We start from the raw sequence: 21,030 nt of genomic DNA on the forward strand, positions 1-21,030 counted from the left end.
TCTCCCTAAGAAAGTCTACAGGTAATTCAGGGTTTTGGGAATGCAATGTGAGAAGCATGTTGAAGTCTTCAGAATACACACAGGATTGAACCATGTCAGTAACACAAAGAATATTTTAGTGCCAAACCTTTTGGTGCCAAAAAACACAGTGGGTAAGATGACCAATGGGCACGGCTGTTTAAATATTAGTGCACTCCTGCATGACTGCAGCCTCAGTTCTGTGTGGAATGTGTTTTCAGTTCAACCTTACATTTAGCCCCTAGCCTTTAACATTAGTGTCTGCTACAGTGTTAGATGCCATTTCGGAGGACATCAAATAAATCTGCCTTAATTTTCCTCCTCCAAAATCCTAAAGTGTGTTAACAGATGAGGTCAACTCGGGGTCAGTGTGCTCTATTAAGTGAATGGAGAAATTCATTCAGTGCTCATGGAGTGCAAATGCCCTTTTTATCTAGGCTAAATTCCTACCAGGATATTAGGATTGTGCATTCAAGCAGCAAGCTCACTAATTTGGCCTTTGTCTGCAAATCTACTAAGCTGATTACTCCACTATTAGTTCCCTAAAATAAGGGCCTGTTGATTATTCTCAAATTAAAAATGCACTACTGTTGTGGGTGCTTTGAGCTTCTTTAAGACAATTCTGTATTTTCTTGCAAATATGTGCCATCATATGAGCATACCTTTCACTAAGTAATTCTTGAACCCATTTAGTCTCATGCAGCCCTAAAATGAGTTATAATTCACATTCAGAAGGCTCTGATCATCACTCCTCAGGATAAGGACCATGAACACATTTCAGACATAAATGTGATCGCTCTCAAAACACTTGTGTCATCTCTCAGGTTAACTATCCCCATATCGTCTGTTAGTCTTTGTCTGTTCTGTTGTTCGGACAGGCCGCTGCTCAGCTGAGAAATTATTAAGCTCCTCAGTTACATGAGACCTAGAGTGGAGGACAAAGGTCAGACCTCAGTGTCACCCCCTGCTGGGTCAATTAGGGGTTAAATATCCTTAAGACAGTGTGTGTGGGTGTGAGAGAAGGCACATCCCTTTTCCAGAGCCCGGCATGAATGAACATCTTTGGAAGATTCATACATGTGTTTACTCATCCAGTCTAATCTGATCAGTGACTGCGTCAAAGATGGGGAGGAGTGAATCCTGTCCTTAAATTCATTAAGCACAGGGATTCAAGTCTCAGGGTATCTACAGGTTTCAAAAAGCCAAATATAACACTATTGAGTCGTTTTTAAATAATATGCAGAATTCAATTTTAGACCAATTGAATAAAAGAAGGAAAGAGGATGCCAATGTCTGATTAAATTAAAGTCGATTTTGAAGGCTCTTTATTTATCAATGGCCAGACAGAAAAAAACGATTAAGGGCCATGAAGAACAACTGTGCTTATTAAAAGGGGCACTACCCCTGATTTTACACAGGAAGAACAGTTTAATGGTCATAGTTAGTATTTCGCAGCCTGTGAAAACAGTGGCATCATGTTTTCTGTGGCAGACAAGACTAGACAACTAAATCTGTAGTGTATTAACTCAAGAGTGGACACAGGGTGGAAAGAATTCTGTCAAGAATCAAGCCTCAGCCTAAAGCAGAGATGTGGAGCTGGCTACTACGGCTGTCACTTGTTCAAAAATTCCCGTTCCAACAAATCTGAACTGGCATGTAAATCGCCCACTCATTTCCCGTGCCTCCACTATTTGGCACGAGACCTCAGATTTGTTGTCGTTGTTGAGTAAGGCAGCTGTTTTTTACAAAGTCAGCAAACAGCCTCATCGTTACTGGTAATTTTTCTAACTATGCTGAAGAACTCCCCAGAACACTGTCACACACTGCTTCTCAGACGCTTTGGAGTCGTGATTATCTGATTAGCATGGCCTTGCTTGCTAGTGTCCTCCTCAATTTTTATTTATCTGCTTAGTTTACTGACTTGTCAACAGGGCATGCAATAGGTCAAAGTTTTTATGAATTTTAAGAATGCCCTCTGCTGGACCTCAAGGCAAACTACTTCAGACATTCTGATGCGCTTATAGACTGTAAACTTGAATTTGAACAGGTCATCACAGTTCTAATATTTCTTTCCCCCCACGTTGAAAGGAAATTTCAAATTATGAATAAAAAGTGACACCAGAGAACTCCACACCTCCAGATTTTTTTCATTTTCAAATTTGTAGTCTCAACCTCCAACCGACACTGACTCAAGTGACATCACTCGAGGCAATTTATCAGATTTCCCGCTGCTCACTCTGGAGCTACAAAAGCTTTTATTCAACTTTTTTTTTTTTTTTTTTTACATTGGCAATAGTAAGCCCTAACACCTATGAACAGACTGATGTGTAAAATCAGTGTAGTCCCCCTTTAAGGGTTCTAGCATTCATGCTGAGTGTGGAATGAGGATTTAGTTTCAGAGGAGTAAGAGTCAGATGCGGTTCCATCCCAGTAAGAGGTGGTCTCATGATGGACACGTAGCCCAAGATAACCCACTCCTGCCTCTTTGTGAAAGCTAGACTTAATTTGACCCTAGCTATAACTTAAAAAACTAACTAACAAAATTAGGCTCAGAATCTGCGACATGAATGGGAATGAATTACAGTGTGGGGTTGAGAGCAGTCTCTGACGCTAAAATGGCCAGTGGAACAGGTGCTAATGCCTCAATATCCACAGAGAAAGGGAGGGATGAAACAAAGCTGGGGTGGGAGGAGATCAAAGATAGTAACAGAAGGGAGAAGACACAGGAAAGCATTAGAGGCGGCTGGGTGGGTGGACGGGGGAGATTTTCCAAGAGGTCTGGAAAGTTTAACAGAGCGGTTCACTGTAACCATAAAAGTCAAGAAGGTGGAAAAATGGTTCCAGGACAGAAATGCACAGAGTTAAGAGTGACATTTACACAGGTCCCCTTGTTTTTAATCTATCTCCCCTCCTCCTTCAGTTCCACTTCCCATTTCAACACAAACCAACACTTACTAAAGCAACCCAAACTGAAGAGTTGTTGACCTGAGATGTTAAATAATCTACAATGTCTTCACATAAATAAATAAATGCACATTTAGCTACTCTCTATCACTGATTGCTATAACACAATAGTGATTCAACCTACAGCAGGTCCATGAAAAGCTTTTCCATTTGCTGTTCCACACACTCAGTGTTTGGTAGGTCCTTCCAGAGGAAAAGTCCACTAGCACACAGAAAAGTATGTTTCATATTTCAGCAGCAGCAACAGCAGCAGTTTGCTTGGAATAGCTAGAGAAGGAACCAACAGAAGCTCAAACTACATCAATCCGAGGAGAGAAGATGACACAGTGCCGCCCACAGCGTTTGATACACAGGTGTTCTCTGCCAAGTACAGTGCAGAAATACCACAGCTATGAACAGTTAGCACCAAAAATGGGGAAATAAGAGGAAGGATCTCAGAGATTAGAATTCAAACTGTTAAAACATCTTCAGACAGAAGGAGGAATGGTCTCACCACACACCTCATGCAAAATGTGAGGAATCCCAGGTAAAATGCCTCTGTAGTCAGTTTCTAACTGTAATGAGGCCATGGCATTGAGCCAGGATACAATGCACAGAGAGCAGGACAAACTATGTCAGTAAATGTCAGCATCGAACCCTCCTTAACAGTTTCATCCCTCTTTTGACCTTCATTACCAGTTTTGTGGAACATTTTGGTGCCAGTGTGACAGACAGTAAAGCAGGTTTTAAGTCAGTGAACTCTACCCCAAACTCAGACGGCTGTGCTCACTACGCCTGGTTCAGCTGCAGAGGGAAAGCAAGACGTCAGGTTTATCGAGATAAATTAAGAACACAGAGAACTCATGGAAGTTTTATAATTCTTGAGCTAGACTTGTGACAGATGTGGAGCTAAATTTGGAGGAATAAAAGACTAACTGCGCTTGTTGCAGAAAAGGACACCAGTCAGACCAAGGAGTGGTCCATCAGTAGCTGGCTCATAGAGAACAGTTCCCACCCTACAGGAAGTCCTAGCATAAAACCTGTTACACCCTCCCGCCTGTCTTCTCGCCTCCTCCTGTCCTCCTCTGTCTCCTCTCATTCTGGAATCTGCAGGGCCATCACTGCAGGTTTGGTCTTGAAGTACTGGTTGAAACGCAACACAGCGTACCTGCAACAAACAAGAGGAAAGAGGTGTCCACCAGTTAAGTCTGAATTCCGACTGAAGACTGAATTCTCCACACTTTTTGTGTGATACTATAGCTAAAATATGCAGGTCAAAATATGTAAAAGATATTGCCTAAAAATAATCATAATAGATTGATTTTTTTCCTTTTGATTATGGATCATTAGAGATTTCCCTTTATTACAGTCAACATTTGGGAGGGCCCATCATGGTGTTAGGTTTTTATTCCACTTAGAAAGTGAAAACTAGCAAGTTATGCTTACTAGTTTCTACTTGGAAAAATGAAAATAGTTAGCTTAGCTTGCTAACGTTACCACTGATTCCTGCTACACGTTACTTCTCGTTCATGTAATTTCAACATCTACAGTCATTGGCAGTTCTCACACATTCATTCTTGTGTTTGTCTTACATTATAGAAAGGGGGGCTTCTATCTAGCATTAGCTGTCTCTCCTTCATGGGTCCAGCTGTGGTGACTGGTAATGACCAGACTGTCAAAACTCTTTGTGTTTGAACGTTGGATCTAATAATTTAATCATTAGCTTTGCCAGACAAAGGTGAAGTATTTTCTTAATACTTTCTACGCCATCACCCAGAGAATAAGCTAAAGTTAGAGAACTGGAGCACCGAGCTCCAGCACTATCAAATGAGACCAGCTTACCAACACACACTGCCGCACTTCACAAACCTTTCAACTAACTCTGGTCAGGTGAAGAAAATAACTCAGTCCATAGTCTGTTTCATTTCAAAGAGCTGTGCCCATACAGTGCTGGTGCTAACGTTAAGTTTAACTTTCTGAATCTGAGATTCTGAATTAAATTGTGACACTAAGAATTTGAATAAATGTGTAACTGTGCTAAGATATTCTTAGGTAATTACGATGTTGACTAAATAAGTACACAAGTCAAATTAGCAGACAGGCCCTTTATGACAGTCAAGCATGCAAAGTAGGAAAGATATTCAATTTAGTACTGCCTCTCTCTTTTAGTAACATGGGAGTGATTAGGTTGCAGTCCATGAACCCCCTTAGGTCTACTTCCTCTCTGTGAACCACTAGGGGAGGCAAACCTGGTGTCTGTTTGTGTTACAGGTGTGTGGGCAGGAAGTGTTAAGTGGTATGGAAGCTCACAAAAGAAATTACAGACACATTGGCTTTAGGGTTTCCAGTTTCAGTCTTTCATAATGTTCCGTTTCAGTCACACTGACAGATTCTTTTCAGACACATTGTCCAACCTATCACTTTTGTAATATTCTACATTGGGGGCCCCCACACACAGCTCTAACTCTTTCTCTCACACACACACACACACACACACACACACACACACACACACACACACACACACACACACACACACACACACACACACACACACACACACTCACACACTCACTCACTCACTCACTCACTCACTCACTCACACACTCACACACACACTCACACACTCACTCACACACTCACTCACACACTCACACAAACTTACCCGAGGAAGTCAAAATCGATGGAGGAGTATTTAGCCTGGATGAGTGCCCAGAAGCCCCAAAAGAAGTGAGAAGCCTTGAGAGAGACAAATCAGATATCAGATGAGGTGAAGTAATGTGAGACACAGTGGGTGTGATTTTGTAAGTGTTAGGGCCACACAATTATAGGTAAAATGTGACTCACCATTTTTGTTAATCAGAATTGAGATCACAGTTCTCTCACGATTCTTGAGCAACATAATTTCTTTATCATTACAATTGCACTGCATATTTTCTTGATGGAAAAACCATATGATCATTACTGAAATGTGAGACTCATATCAACCTTGCACAGTCAAGGGTACCCAACCCAACCTTTTGAGGCTTCAAACAGGAAAGGAGGCATGTTTATTCCTTCCTCCCCTCAGACTAAACATACTGTGGTGCAACCAACAATGTCCCGACAGTAAAACGTGAGTGACAAACTGTTTAGAAGTTTTAGACAGGAGCGGCATATCGTAACATTTCTGACACATTATGCATTTTATTTCACCACGGCATGTACATTAAATTTCTTTTTAAGTATTCCCTGTCTTCCCGTGTACAGATCATCACGTGGTGAAAAAGTTCTCTCACTTGTTGTAACGGCTTAGGGAGAAAGGGGAGCGCTTGGTTTGATGCAGCAAATTCGCAATTCAAAAACGGTTAATCGTAAAATGGTAGCGTGTGGTTGCCAACGCATTCTTCCTCACCAGAGCAAACTTGTTGACCTGTACATAGAGTGTCTCCAGCTCTCGTGGGCTGACCTCCTCTGTTTTCTTGGTGAAGAGTTTGTATGCCTGCAGGTATACTTTGAGCCAGTCCATTTGCATCTCCCGACTGGGGTACAGCCCATAGTCCAGCTCAGTCATACCTGATCACACACATGCACACACAGTTGTATAATAAGCCATACTACATGGATATACAATTTACCCTCACATACAAATCACACCGTGGTTCAACAAACCTGCAAATTCGTTGAAGTGGTTGCCAATGTCGAAGGCCTGGTAGTTGTAGCTGGAGTATTCATAGTCTATGAACCGAACGTGACCTGAAAACACATCACATGTACAGTGTATAAAGGTGTAGTTGCTCAAAAACAGCTTTGTTATCTCCACTCCCAACCAGCCATTGAGACGAGATTTAGGTCTGAGGAGTTGGCAGCTTTTTGCAGTTTTAACCCTAGTTAGCAAAAGTGGAATTCAAAACTGCTAATTCTGAAGAACTTGACTGACCAGTGGTGTTCAAGTGAGGGCAGAGTGGCACCCATTGTTGCTGATGGATGTCCTAACAGGTCATTGTCATTGTCATTGTCAGAGATATCTTTCACTCTTTTTAAAAGTTTAAGACTTCGTCTAGACTATATCATTAATTTTTAAAATGCTGTTTTTATGTGAAAACAACTTGTTCCACACCAGCATTTGCAGGTCATTTTAGCTGAGACCTTTTCCCATAGAGAAACCCTGAACAATAGAAAATAGAAAATCATTTAATTAAATAATCTCTTCAACAACACAATTGGGCATCACAGCCAACATCTGGTAATGACTGGTAGAGACAGTCCACCTGATCAGATCATTCTTTCATGGTTGCTATGTCGCTTGACAAAAATCAACAAATATGTACAGGTTAAACACAATAACTTTGCTGTACTTTCTATCTGTGATTTTTAAAAGTAGTGATCACCGAGAAGGTTTGAGGTGACAGAAAGTTTTCATTTTAACTTATCTACCACACACACCCCTCCTGGGCTGGCTTACATCATTGATTTGCCAAAGCTCTGTTTTCCACATACATACTTATACACTGAGCCAACATTTTATGATTTACATAAAATTTTGATACACTTTTGGGAAAGCTCAATTTTGTAAAATGTAAGAAAGTAATCAGAACCAGTGAAGAAGTTTGTTTCCTTGCTTGTAGTAAGATTTCATTGCAGATGTCATTTACTCCTGCCTGAGATCTGATCACAGGAGGAGCCAGACCAGTCAGACCATCTTCAGAAGTGGTGTGGCTGTTCCAACAACAATCCTATTGCCATACATTAAGTTTTTAACTACACGTGCATTAACGTGTTCTTCCTCATCCAGACATGATATTCAGATACAGAAAGTATGTTAATACCGAGTGTAAATGGGGTCTAAAATAAAGCTGAAACAATTCCGTCGATCAGCAGAAAATTAATTGGCAACTATTTTGACACCTGATTAATTGTAGGAATTGAATTTTTTTTTTAAACAATAATGACATAAATTCATTGGTTTCACCTTCTAAAATGTGAATATTTACTGGTAGTTTAGTTTTCTGTCATAGTAAAGTCAATATTCATGGGTTTTGGAGTGCTCTGGGAATCTGAATTGGCACTTTTTACTATTTTCGGACATTTTATAGACCAAACAATCTATTGAAAAAAACCCCATTCTAAAAATATGTAATACATCACTCTACATCACATACACCCGTATCACTTGAAGTCAAAGTAATGAGACTGAATCAATCTAGTTGTGGGAGAGGATCACAACCAAATAGGCATGCTCAATTTAAGGAGAGGGTACCTACCTTCTTTGCTGTTGTGGATGATGTTCTTGCAGAGCAGGTCATTGTGGCAGAGCACCACAGGGGAGCCCAGTGTGGAGAGGTGCTCCTTCATCCATACCATCTCCTGCTCCAGCAACGCCTTGCTGGGAACCTCCTGCTGGATCCTGGACATGGAGCACAAAGACAGGGAACGACACAGAAAAGGTCAGCTTTTTGACACACACTTCAGGCTCCTCTCATTAACAAGTATCCTGAGTGTCTGCAAACACAACACTGACTCCATGCATGCATGGTAAAGGAAAGCGACGGGAATTGTTTTACTTGTTATTATGGACCAAAATAAACCACCTTTCATTGTTTTGGTATCATTATCGAGTGGGAACATACTGTATGAGATGTGAAAACAGCTGAGACCAACATGAACAGACAGCACACAGGCTCAGTGGGGCACTGCCCAACTGGCTCCTGGGAACACAGCTACAGAGACAAGTTCTCAGTGGATACTCATTGTGCAGCAGAGTGCTCCTGAATCACTATGGATACACTACTAAGTCTCCTTTTGAAAGGAGTTTTAGGATCTAATTATACATGTTTAATTTGTGATTTATTCTGTCACTGTATTTACATATTAGGCTTGAAATTGATAGTCATGCACCTCCTGCAGCTGTATTTATTAAAATATTTGACCTTTTCCATCTGTGTGCATATGACACAGGCCTACTGAATGTTCATGCATCCAACCAGTGTTGAGCCCAGGTCAGATGACTCACACTGACCCATTCAGATCAGCAGGTGCAGCTTCAACCTGTGTTGGTGTGAAAGCGGTATTATCAGACAGTGGAGAAAGGGTTAAGTCGCTGAGTCAGTGTCTCACCCAATCAGACTGAAGTGCCGAGCAGAGACCCCTGTACTAACTGTAATGGGCTTACGGGGCTTAATCCACAGTCAGCCTGATAGCAGGAGATGAGAGAAAATAGGGAGAGAGGCTGGGTAAACCCACACACACACACCCTTTCCTTGGAGATTTCTACCTGGCTCGATGCTTCTCCTTTACCTGAGCTACCAGAGTCTCAACTGTTCAATCCCTGCCTGGTGTATAGCACAGATATCACACTATTAATCTATGGGACGTGGCCCGCATTTTTTTTTCGTTTTTTTCGCTACTTAAATGACTCTGTATAACACTGAAATATTAGACTTCCCACAGATCTCTGCCAGTTCTTTGAAAATGCTCCTTAAAGCATGGGTTTCTATACACTCTGCTTCAGACCGCAGTCTAACAGGTGTCTGCTGTCCAGGACCAGGGCACTTTAGCTGTCTGTGTTACCAAGGAAGAGCGTAAAGTGACCTGATAGACAGAGTTAAGCAAACATCTGCTAGCCCACTGCATGCCTCAGACTCCGTAATCCAGTCGGCTGTTATTGTTACAGTTATATAAACCACATGCTGGACTTAATCTAATAGCCATCAGAACAAAGATATCAACTGTGATTGGGCATCTGGCGAGGTTATGAAACAGTCTACCTTTGTCGGCTCCACAGGTCCAGTGCCAAGACGCAAAGCGAACTGGATGTCTGCTAACTTCCTTCAATTAAATCCAGATAAAAGTGATATCCTTATCATTGGCACCAACAATGTGCATATGGATTTAAAATCCTCATTTGGCCCCCTTTCTAACAAGACTAAGTCTTCTGTCAGAAACCTACAGTAGGTGTTTTATTTGATTCCAACTCATTTTGAAATTCATGTCACTAAAACCGTCCCATCCTGCTACTATCATTAAAAGAATATCTGCTTCAGAGACACAGAAACCATCATATATGCTTTAATTTCCTCATGTTTCCTCCCTTATCAACCTGCAAGTTGTCAGGCTGATATGGGGAACTACCAACAAGTTCCTGTTTGAGGACTTGTTGGTAGTTCCCCATATGTAGTTCACAGGTCAAGATGTAAGACTATCAAAATAACCTTATATTGATATTTATGCTGGTTTGTCACATCACTTTTGAGACTCTGAAAATGAGGGACTATGTATTAATTAAAGCTGAAAGTCCACACTTAAATCACATCTAGATGGCTTCATTTCGAATCCAACGTGGTGGTGTACAGAGGCAAAATCTTGAAAATTGTGTCACTGCAAAAATACTTATGGACCTAACTGTATATAGCACCTTTTTATCTCAGCGGTTTAGAGAGCACTTTACAATTTTTGTCTCTTATTCACCCATTCACACACACTCACAAAACGAAGGCGACGGAGCTGCAATGCAAGGTGCTGGCCTGCACATTGGGAGCAACTTAGGGCACGGTGTCTTGCCCAAGGACACTTCAACGTGTGGACAGGAGGAGCCAGGCATCGAACCACCAACCCAGAGATTAGTGGAGCCAGCCCTGAAAGTGTTTCGTTAGTGCAGTTTCAAGGATGAAGACCATCTTTCTCTTGGATTAACAGTATCTCAGGGAAACTTTCCCAACAGGATCAGTGTGAAAGTTTGTTGTATCTTCAAAAAATCTATTTACAAAAACAGCTGTTGGAAAAAGGAGGTTCCTCCTATAATCAGGGTTGCCTTATATTTGGGCCAACAGCACAATGTTTACCATGTTCACCATCTTAGTTTAACATGTTAGCACGCATGTTAGCATGTCATTAGTTTTGGATGTTTTTGGTCACAAACCAAAGAACTTGACAAAATAAAAATTTGACCTGATAATGATGCCAGGAGAAAAGTCAGGGGAAAGTACTAGAATCAGTGTAAACATTAGGAGTCATTCCTTTGGCACCACAAATGTCTATACCACATTTTGAGCCATCCCTTACATATATGGTAGGATATTTCATTGGATATGTGCCAAATTTGATCTGCTGGGGTCACTAGAGGAAAAGTCAAGAGGATGACAAAAGACAGTAGGATTTGTTGATTTGGGAAATGAATGCCTGTGCAAAATTTCATGGCAATCGGTCCAATAGCTCTTGAGATATTTCACTCTGGTTCAAAGGGATGGACTGGTTGACCAATATTACCATCTCTAAAACCGTGCCAATAGCGTGGCTAAAACACTTTATACAATTATCCCTTTATACTACAGCAACGGGATTACATAGCTGGCAGGTGTAAGGCCAAAAAAAAGGACACACACATGCATTGTTGGAAACGGAAAACAATAAGTGTCCGTGAACAGAGTCGGACAGCCGTACAGGATGATAAAATTGTGGCAAGGAGAGGTCAGACAACATTAGTGATTAGGAAATGGGTCAGATTTCTAAAGTACATAAATAGTCGAGTGATATCCGTTGCAGAATATGCAGCTAACTGTGCAAAAGAAGACGAGAAACGCAGCAAACTTTTTTACCGTTTGAAAAGATTTGTTACCATCCCACCATTCCAGTATACAGAAAGCCAAAGTCTGCGTTCCCAAACTGCTAGCGCAAACACTAGCAGTCAAGGTTGCACCGTACCTCTTGTGGTAACGTTAGTTCAAACCCCGGCAGCAGTCACCCCTATCTGATTTTTCAGTCAGTGCCTGATATAATAAGAGCTCAAAAAGGCGCAGGGACAAAGTGAGTGCACGTTCATACTTTATAGTGAAAGACATGATGCCAGGTAGATCATTTTAAAAACCAGGTTTCAAAAGGTAATTAAAGAGTAAATGAAGTGGTTAATTAAAGGAAGTTAATGAAAGCTTTATGCAGAATGAGGGGAAGAAGTGGACAAACAGCTTTACACACTTCGGCAACACTACAGATGTGTAGTCCAGCCGCATGGAGGTGTCTTACAAATGTTATACTATAAATGTTATGCCATGTTGGTTGCAGAGAGTATAAAATTATTGGTTAAAAATGATTGTTTAGAACCTTAACAAACATTTTGATTTATGTAGGATTCAATCCTAAACTGAATATACCCCTTGAAGTTCAAAGTAAAAGGTACCCTTGGAGTTTTCTTTTAAACAATCAATGTTTACAAGACATGGGTCTCACCATAACACATTGTGTGTATCCTTGAGGGCTAACAAACATGCTGAATGTGTTTCCTTCCTCATTAATAGTAATAAATGTATATATCAATAACTATCGAAAGCAATCAATATGAAAAAAATTATTTCTTTCATAGTATTTCTTTATTATTTTTGACCATATTGCCCAACTACTAACTAAACAGTACAGGCGGTAGAGAGTAGTCTGTTTTGGAGAAACGAGGCCACCTTCCTGTAAAATTAACATCCCTCTCCTCACTCAGCAGGACCTCTATTCTGTACATGATGAGTTAGATAATTTAAACTAGCTCTGGTACCAACAAAATTAAACTGGGTAACTTCTTACCATCCGGTGAAAAAATGTTTGATAAAACTGAATATCAGCTTCATGAGGCTGTGCTTCATCAGCTATGCGCACTATTATCATAGTGTGTTCAGAGCTACAAGCAGCAAGGCCAACCAAGAACTACTGAAAAGCAACTGAGAATCCAGATCTCACCTGATGTTGGAGGCTTGCTCAGTGAATTCTGTGGCCACAAGGGAGAAGTATTTTCGCATCTTGATCCAGAGGTTAGGTTTGGGGATGCAGCCATTGTGTGCATGGATGGCATGAATACGAGCCATCTCCCTGGCTATCAATCTGAAAGGAGAGCGAGACACACAAAAAGATGAACATGGTTATCATCGGGACTAGATTTTCAACATGAAATGATTATGTTGTTGACAATACTATTATAAAGACATCCAAGGATCCAATGACAAACACCTCCGCTACAGAATTAAGATGCTTCTATCTGCAAGGTTAGATGAGGACAACTATCTCTTGCAGAGTTCCAGGAATGAGTCCAATAAAAACAACTGCATACATCATGTAAGACACAATGAGTGTTTAACAAAAAACACCAAGGACAATGTGCGTTACCAGATAAGGTATTAGTGGTGATTGCTCAGGGGCACATTGCTGTATTAAAACAGTTACATGAGCAACTCTTTTGCACAAATGCATCTTTGGAATCAGCTTTTGTTAATTTGTTTCATTTGTTCATTTGCATTCATTGTATCGTTTGAGAGTTACTGACGGGTGAATGCTTCATTTGCATCTTTTGTTGCGCAATGTTGAGGCATCTCTGCATTGTTTGTGTCCAAGTTTCTAAGTAGAAAGTAGAAATCCCAAAGGATTCTGAGCACAATGCTACCTAGCACTGTTTTATAATTGTACCATCTCTGGGCTACATCGGTAAAAATCCAGAGTAGTCCCATGACTCCACCATGTCCACACCTGAGTAAGGAAGGATCCCTGACATCCTGCGTCCCAAGAGCATCCCCCTGCATGAACTCATAGCAGATGCCGTTCTGAAAGGTGCAGTAGAGGCGGGGAGCACAACCATTAGCATGTAGCACCTGAAGGTGAGAGAAAAAAAAAAACACAGAGCATTGAACCGGTAGGTGGGAGAAAAAAATCTGTGGCACTTCAGAAGAGAGCACACACCCAGTAGACTCCCTTGGTTTTTACACTACCTGAAAGCTTTTGAGCTCATTGTCTCTATCCACAATCAGCTCTGTCTTGTTTCCGTATACTCGGACCAGCACTACGTCTTCTGGACTGGCATCCACATAGCAGCCCACAAGCTTGTTGGTCGTTCCATCAGTGAAGAGCTGGGAGAAGAAGATAATAGGTCATATAACCGGCCCCTGACTGGACAGCACCATAGTGGTTCCCAAACAAAAGCTTGAATTTGAATTTTCTCTACAGTAATTTCCCAGAGCTATCAGTGTTCCTTAGGGCAGGATCAACAGTGCAGACACCATGCAGCTTTGACCTACATGAGATAAATGTATCATAGAACAATATTCATAACTGAATCAGTATAACATGTGCCTTCAGCCCACAGATAGTTGCATCCATGCAAGGGGTAATTTAGTACTTATGACATGGAAAAAATTTTTTTACTGTAATTTAAAATGTTAAACTTATTTGAAGCATTCAATCACGTGAAATCATATCGATTTTGCATTTTTTGTATTATTTAAGTTTTGCCTGTACTTGTTCTGTTCCATTTGTGAGCAAGTTTCATTTATAAAAATGGCACTAAGAGTAAAAACAAGAACCATAACCAGAACAAATTTAGCAAATTCAGTATCACTGTTGATGTTAAGGGACCTGAATCAATTAGCAAAAAATTATTAGTACATTTGCCAACAACGTGTTATCAGAGCAGCACAGTGAGAATGGTTTGATATGAAGTTAGCAGCAAAAAACATTTGTAAAATGCAAAGTGGCCCATGACTTAGATGGGAGGCAGTCAAGGGGATGTCACAGGCACGGAGATATGGAGAAATTTTCGGTGATGTCATGTCGTCAGGAGCAACAGAGGATGCTCCCCTGGACAGTGACTTTATACCCTGAGGCAACTGTTGGAGTGTGAAAATTTTCCTGGTAACTCATGAACCGTATAGGCTTCAATGTCAAAATATGACAATAAAATCTAAGACAAAAAAAATGTTATTGTCTCAGTACATTGGCGATGAATAACGATTATGAATATTAATTTCCATTACGTTTATTTTCGTTATTTATTTTATTTCAGTCAGTCCTGTAGAGAAAGGCATGACTCATACAGTATGCCTAATTCACTGGTGAATTTTGCTCTTGCTTAAGAGAAAAGAATATTTGCAAATGTGACAAGTTCGCTAAAATAAATCACACGTGCCCCTTAAAATGAATTGTGTTTGTACAGGTGATCTTGCATAAGGCACAATGACTCTTCTGCAGGGTGGTGTTGCATCAGTTAGACAACAAGTTGAGCCCGACCCCTCTTCTAAAATAAAGAATATGCAAAAAGTCCTCTGTGTCTGAAGCTGAGCCTTAAATATCTGAATTGCAGTATCACTCCAGTGGAAACCAGCGGGCCAGTCCATCCCACTGCAGCAAACACAATAACAACATACACATCTCCCCCAGCCCAGACGCTCACTCACACATATCTGACATTCCACACGTGGCTGACCACAAAGATGGGCCCACAGGCATCCCTGTTATGACCGTACATACACAAGCATACATGCCTTTGATACCACATGACTGATCCCTTCTACCCGCCACACAATACGCTGCTAAGACCGGTGATCAATACATCGACAGACAGCGATAAGCTTGGACCGAGACAGAGGTAAACATTCATCGATATACTGCCTGACATTTTTATTTTTTCCATCAATGAGTCCAAGTTCAGTGGTCTGACTGCACGGCCTGAAACTGGCTTCTTTTGGCAGAGACGAATAACTCTGTCTCCAGCATCAGAAAGTTGTAAGAGGAGACTGTTGCTCTGTTGCTATTGGCACAATCTGCTGTTCTCAGAAACTCAGTGTGTGTGAGATGTTTGGAAATGGATGCTGTGTATTTACAGTAAAAGTCTTCCTGTCCAGGTGGCAGGACTAAGCAGGTCTTTCTGTCAACAGTCCTGCCCTGCTGCTCCTCACCACACTTACCACTTCCCGCTCTCATCAAAACAATGGTCCCACTGCTCGAGAACATCCTTCCCAAATCAACCAAAATAACCAAAACATTTTTACTTAATCTCATATTTTACTCAGCCCATCACCTGCTGTGAATTGTTTCATGAATAAACTTCCAGTATTACAGCTGTACCATTCCATACAAGGACAAAAGCATCCAGTGGGACAAAGAATGTTTGGGTGATGGTCATTGAGAAAAGCTCTGCTACACTGGCCTTTCATGAGTGAGGTAAACACTGTCACGTTCTGAGCTGCAGGTGTGTGAGTGGGTGGGGTATCAGATCCAGAGAGATTAGCCAGCAGAATGTAAAACACATGGTTGCTGTAGCTGAGTTCATGGCACCACGAGGGTAATAGCAGTAAATGGTGTCACTCCATAGACTTTGACCTGGCAAAGACACATCAAGCGGATTGCGTCATGTCAATTTGAGGAGTTGGAACTTCCCAGTTAAACTTTTATTAATATATATTAGCAGATCAACTTAATTGCCTAACCGCCATCTACATCTGCTATTTCAATGTGTCAGTTAGTCAACATTGGATATCATCTGATACTATGTTAGTATAAGATCGGACTATACCCACTATTAAATAAGTCAGATCAGGGCCTAAAAAAGACTGATCGGGACATCCCTTCAATATGGCAAATGTATGCAAGACCACATATTAAATACTCAAAACTGACATTTTAATGTCTATGATACTTTTTAACCTTGTCTACTTCCCGAATTTGTTTTTTTTTCTGATTGTTCACCAATATTAAATTTTCTATTTTTTTTAGAAACTTTCGAAGAAAAAAATGGAAGAGATTTCTAAAAACTCTCAGACATTAAATACCTGACTCCATCTTAATAAAGGTTTGTGGGGTGTGAAAACACCAGGGACAATGATGGAAGTAAGTCTAGGACTTTTTAATTCTATCCCTGACAAACTTGTATTTTTATAAATATATCAGAATTTGGTCAAAGATCCAAGCCAAACCCAAAAATTTCTATTAGTAAACATTACATTAAGCAAAACTCTACACATTTGTAAACAAAAAACCTCAAATCTCATTCTGCTGAGTTTGAATTATACTTTGCTCATGATTTTGTAAAATGTTAACATGATATGATCATATCGTCACAATACAATATCACTAGCAGTCCATGTACAGTAATATTGATTTATTGCCCAGCCCTACACAAAGCCCATAAATCTGTATGGACGCCTAATCTCAAAACATTTTAAAAATGAGTGCCATTCAGCTCAATTCACTGATAAAAATTCAAAACTAAATGGTTAATAAATAGTGTTCCGTTGGCAGCCACTTTATCTTTACTGTACTGATCCTATATTAAGACCTCTGCCATATTTTCTGCTACACACTTAAAAGACATAGACTGATGATTTCACTGCTCTTTAATATTAAAGTGGCGGAGTAAATGTTAAACAGAAGTGGTGAACGCTACAGACAGCAGATTGCTAATCCTGGGTTAATATGCCATGAAAAGAATAAGAAGTACTTTAGAAAGAGTTTTGGATCAGTGGTTAATAGGGCTGTAGTCAACTAAATAAAATTTTGGTCAACTGAAAACGTACCTACTAGTCATCAGATCAATTGGTCACAGGGGGAAAAAATACCTGCACATTATCTCTAGATTAACTAAATGGGCCAAAGTGCACTGAGTACATACACTCTAACTGGTAACTTTATTAGCCTAAATTACTTATGAATAAATATGAAAAGCTAGTATTTCCAGTATAACATATTGTAATATGCCAAATCTGATATGTTCACATTCAAAGCCTCAAGCGTTAAACACAAGAGTTGATGGAGCATCTTAATGTGGACAAGTTAGCCTACCATTTTAAGATTATGTGCCATGTTGTTTGTTGAGCTGTGATATGGAAACTGCTGTTTCCAAAGTTTACATTTGAATTTTCGGTCTTCCTTTTAAACAAAATGCATCCACACTGACAACTTCTTTTAAAACGTTTTCACAGGTAGTCTGTCCCCTGCCCCTGTCGCCGGAAGTAGTAGATTAACCCTTGAACGATGTTCATATATCACTTTTCTCCTTATGAACGTAACACCGGCGATTGTCCGACCAATGAGAATTTGGTCAGATGAGAGAGTATCGACAAACCCATCAACCAGTCAACCGGAGACTACTGCCCTAGTGATCAGAAAATGTAACTTCTGTAGATTCCTTTTATTTGCTGTTTTAATATTGCTTTTAAGGGGTCTGTCGAATTCTATTTTTTTCTTTTTGCTTAATTTTGTTGAATTTTACTACAAAGTTTTTATAATTGTTCTTTGTTCCATTGTATTTTTAAAGTGTGCATTATAATTTTTTATTTGTATTTTTGTTCACATATTTTAAGTGGATTTTTATATAATTTAATATTATAAAAGTAGTTGATTAACTGATTAGCTGACAGACAGAAAATTAATCAACAACTATTGTGATACTTGATTAATTGCCATTTTTAAAGATATAAAAGATCCCAATATTCTCTTGTTTAAGCCTCTCAAATGTGAAAATTAGCTTAGTTTCCATGTCTAAACATTCTATTAAATTAAATATCTTTGACACTTGATGACATCACCTTGGGTTATAAGAAATTGCGAGAGGCATTTTAAACAATTTTCTGACTTTATACAGGCCAAACAATTAATCGATGATAAAATGAATAAGTAGCTGCAGCCCTGTTTTAATGTAAGGTACTTTGAGCAACATTTTACGTATGAGAGGGAAAAAAATTAAATAAAAATTAAGATTATCAATCTCATTATCATCAAAAGTTAAATTTAGATTAGATTAGATTAGACCACAAACTCCATCCGACACAATTTCATCAGACATGTAGGCTGTAACTATACACTGTGTCGCAGTATTTTGCTATGCAAGCTGTGTGCAGTGAGAGCTGAGGCTGTCACCGATCTCTCTGACTTCAAGATGAAGCTCCATTCCACAGATGGAGCTTTCATTTAAAACATGAAATGGATTTATGGCTCACTTTGACTGCATAATTGGTTTTACAGTGTGTCTTTTATCACCAAGCAAGCAATAGATGAGTTCTCCCAAATGACCTTTGGAGGCAATTTGCTGTGACAACAAGCAGAGACTTCTTCCCCAGTCACTGTAAATTCATGAATAATACAACCCAAATCTACCCGAATTAAAGAGGTTTTAAACTTTAAACCTTCACTTGTATCAATTACAGTAGGTACAGATTTGTGTATCTGCCTTTGTGTTATCTGTATGTTTGCCTTCTGTTTGTCTTTTTCCGTTGACTTTATATGTATTCGTGTCACATCTGTATAACATTTTGCCTTGTAAAATGCAACTGAACTACATCTTCCACCACATTTGTTTTTGGGGAAATCGGGAGTTTGTGACCAGTGTTTGGACAAAGCCGATCACACCAAATTCAGACATTTGCTCTTTATCTTAATGACAACATTCTCATAAAGACATGAATTTATTTCCTAAGATAGGAATCTCAATGTAAAATAAGGGGGTTTATTTCTTCATTTTAGAGAGTGTACTGTTTACATGTTGTACTTAAGTGTATCGGGAAAACTACATTAAAAACTAGGAATGTTGAAACTGTTTTAAGTCTATTTGTGTTACAAATACTGTGAGTGTACTGTTCACTGTATATCATATATTACTGGTGTTAGTTGTGAACTTCATTACATTGCATTTGGTGTAACAAAATCTAAACTGCTATCCTATAAAGTCTCCCGGTATGCTTTTGCCCTGTGCAGTGCCCTGACGCCCCCACAACTGGATATGTTTCCATTACCAGTAGCATTCAGTCACACCGGATTCAGATCGACGGAAAAGGGAGCAAAGTGACATGATGAAAAACTTAATGCAGCCAGCTATATAACAGTCTGCTTCCTTGAGCAATTAACAATCATCAAGTTTCTCAACCAAACTGACCATCACGTCACCGCCAGCTGGCAACTGACACTAAGATGACTGCATGACTGGGCTTTCGTGCTATATTTGGTGCTTCGTGATGTGTAATTTGGACTAATAAAGCTGTCTGAAAACGCAATGGCGTTAAAATAATAAATGTAATATTCTTCTAGTGGCTTTTGTGCTAATTTATTTCCGGACACTCAGTTCAGACCGGCAGCGTCTCGCTAGCTTAGCTAGCGATACCACATCACTATACTGCCAAGACTGCCAAATACCAAACCATAAAAAGTCTTCATTGATAAATTAAGAAGAAGATATGGCTGTGTAGCGGTGTGAGGTTTGTTAAGAGAAATGAAACTACCCGGTATCTAATGTTTCCACGGCCGACCTCCTGGCTGCCTGAGACTGCTTGGTGATGCTGCAGAGCTGTCAGTGATAGCCTAGCCTAGCATAGCCTAGCCTAGCCGAGCATACACTGCACAGCTAGCATATCGGCTAACGTTACCTTGGTCTTGACATGGCTGGTGTCCCACGCCGGTCTCAGCTCTTTAATGAGCTTCATCGCCCCCTCCGTTACGTTGTGTTCGTCCACGAAAATGGGGATTTTTCTAATTACCGGCGACCCGAGGGGCACATGTATCTGCGTCTCCATTTTGCAGCCGTTTATCTTAAAGGTTAATCTCCGAGCTCTTCACAGATATTTCTAAAAAAAAATGCAACATACAAGTGTTGCTTGGTTTATTAGTAGCTAAATGCTGAGGTGTTTTTGTGAATGACTAAAGTTTTGCTTGAGAAGTTTGTCTTGCTTAATAGCTGTTTCAATAATGATGACTAAGAAGCTTTGAAGATGAACGATGGAACTGCCGGGTAAGGATGCTCGCCGCCGGTTTTCTTAGGAGCAGTCAGCCAACTGTACTATTTCCTCCTACTTGGCTCCGCCCGCCCTGGATCATCCGATTGTACCGCGGGTTGAGACGCACCACAGACGAGCACGCCCATTTTTTCCCGAGTGTGCCCGAATGGAACCCGGGTTCAGCCGAATGAAAACATATGCTGGCTTGATGAGAGAATTCTTATATTAATTAGACTAAGTTCATTTCTTTTTTAAGAGCAACGAACGGTAATGTAGTCACTTCTTTCAGAACTGTGCCGAACTTACAGGTAAGGTTGACAGGCAACACTCTAATCTACTGAACAACTTTACTTAGTTTCTGATTTTTTTTTTTTCTTGTCTTTTTTGGGGACTAATAATTGTAGAATGAAGGTGTGATATTTAGGCTTTTAAGGATTGTTGTAATTGCATATGTGCTGAATGTTTGTTTCAGTGTGTTCATACAGTATATGGACTGGGGTGCATTATAGATCCCGGGGGCCTCAATGTGTGAACAGCAAAGAATGAACGATTTGCTAAGACACTGAACAGCTCTGTGAAAGAAAAC

General features: G+C 40.1%; 1 protein-coding gene across 1 annotated transcript; it reads right to left on the reverse strand.

Moving 5' to 3' along the window:
- Positions 1-2,282: 2,282 nt before the first annotated feature.
- Positions 2,283-20,243, reverse strand: etnk2 (ethanolamine kinase 2). Its single transcript, XM_040159000.1, has 9 exons — positions 20,097-20,243; positions 13,677-13,814; positions 13,438-13,559; positions 12,658-12,798; positions 8,205-8,347; positions 6,613-6,696; positions 6,356-6,516; positions 5,627-5,700; positions 2,283-4,129 (listed from the first exon to the last, which is right to left on the reverse strand). Exons 1-9 carry the CDS (start codon positions 20,241-20,243, stop codon positions 4,057-4,059), a joined length of 1,083 nt encoding a protein of 360 aa, XP_040014934.1. The 3' UTR covers positions 2,283-4,056.
- Positions 20,244-21,030: the final 787 nt, after the last annotated feature.

Source organism: Xiphias gladius, chromosome 21 (assembly GCF_016859285.1).
Source record: "Xiphias gladius isolate SHS-SW01 ecotype Sanya breed wild chromosome 21, ASM1685928v1, whole genome shotgun sequence".
NCBI classification, from domain to species: domain Eukaryota; kingdom Metazoa; phylum Chordata; class Actinopteri; order Istiophoriformes; family Xiphiidae; genus Xiphias; species Xiphias gladius.

Bases quoted from the DNA above. Each gene is read 5' to 3' on its own strand.
- etnk2 (XM_040159000.1), bottom strand. From the start codon at position 20,243: ATGGAGACGCAGATACATGTGCCCCTCGGGTCGCCGGTAATTAGAAAA. The intron at 13,560-13,676 runs GTAGTGTAAAAA...TCTCACCTTCAG, and splicing joins ATGAGCTCAAAAGCTTTCAG to GTGCTACATGCTAATGGTTG. The intron at 5,701-6,355 runs GTGAGGAAGAAT...GTCTCTCTCAAG, and splicing joins AGGTCAACAAGTTTGCTCTG to GCTTCTCACTTCTTTTGGGG.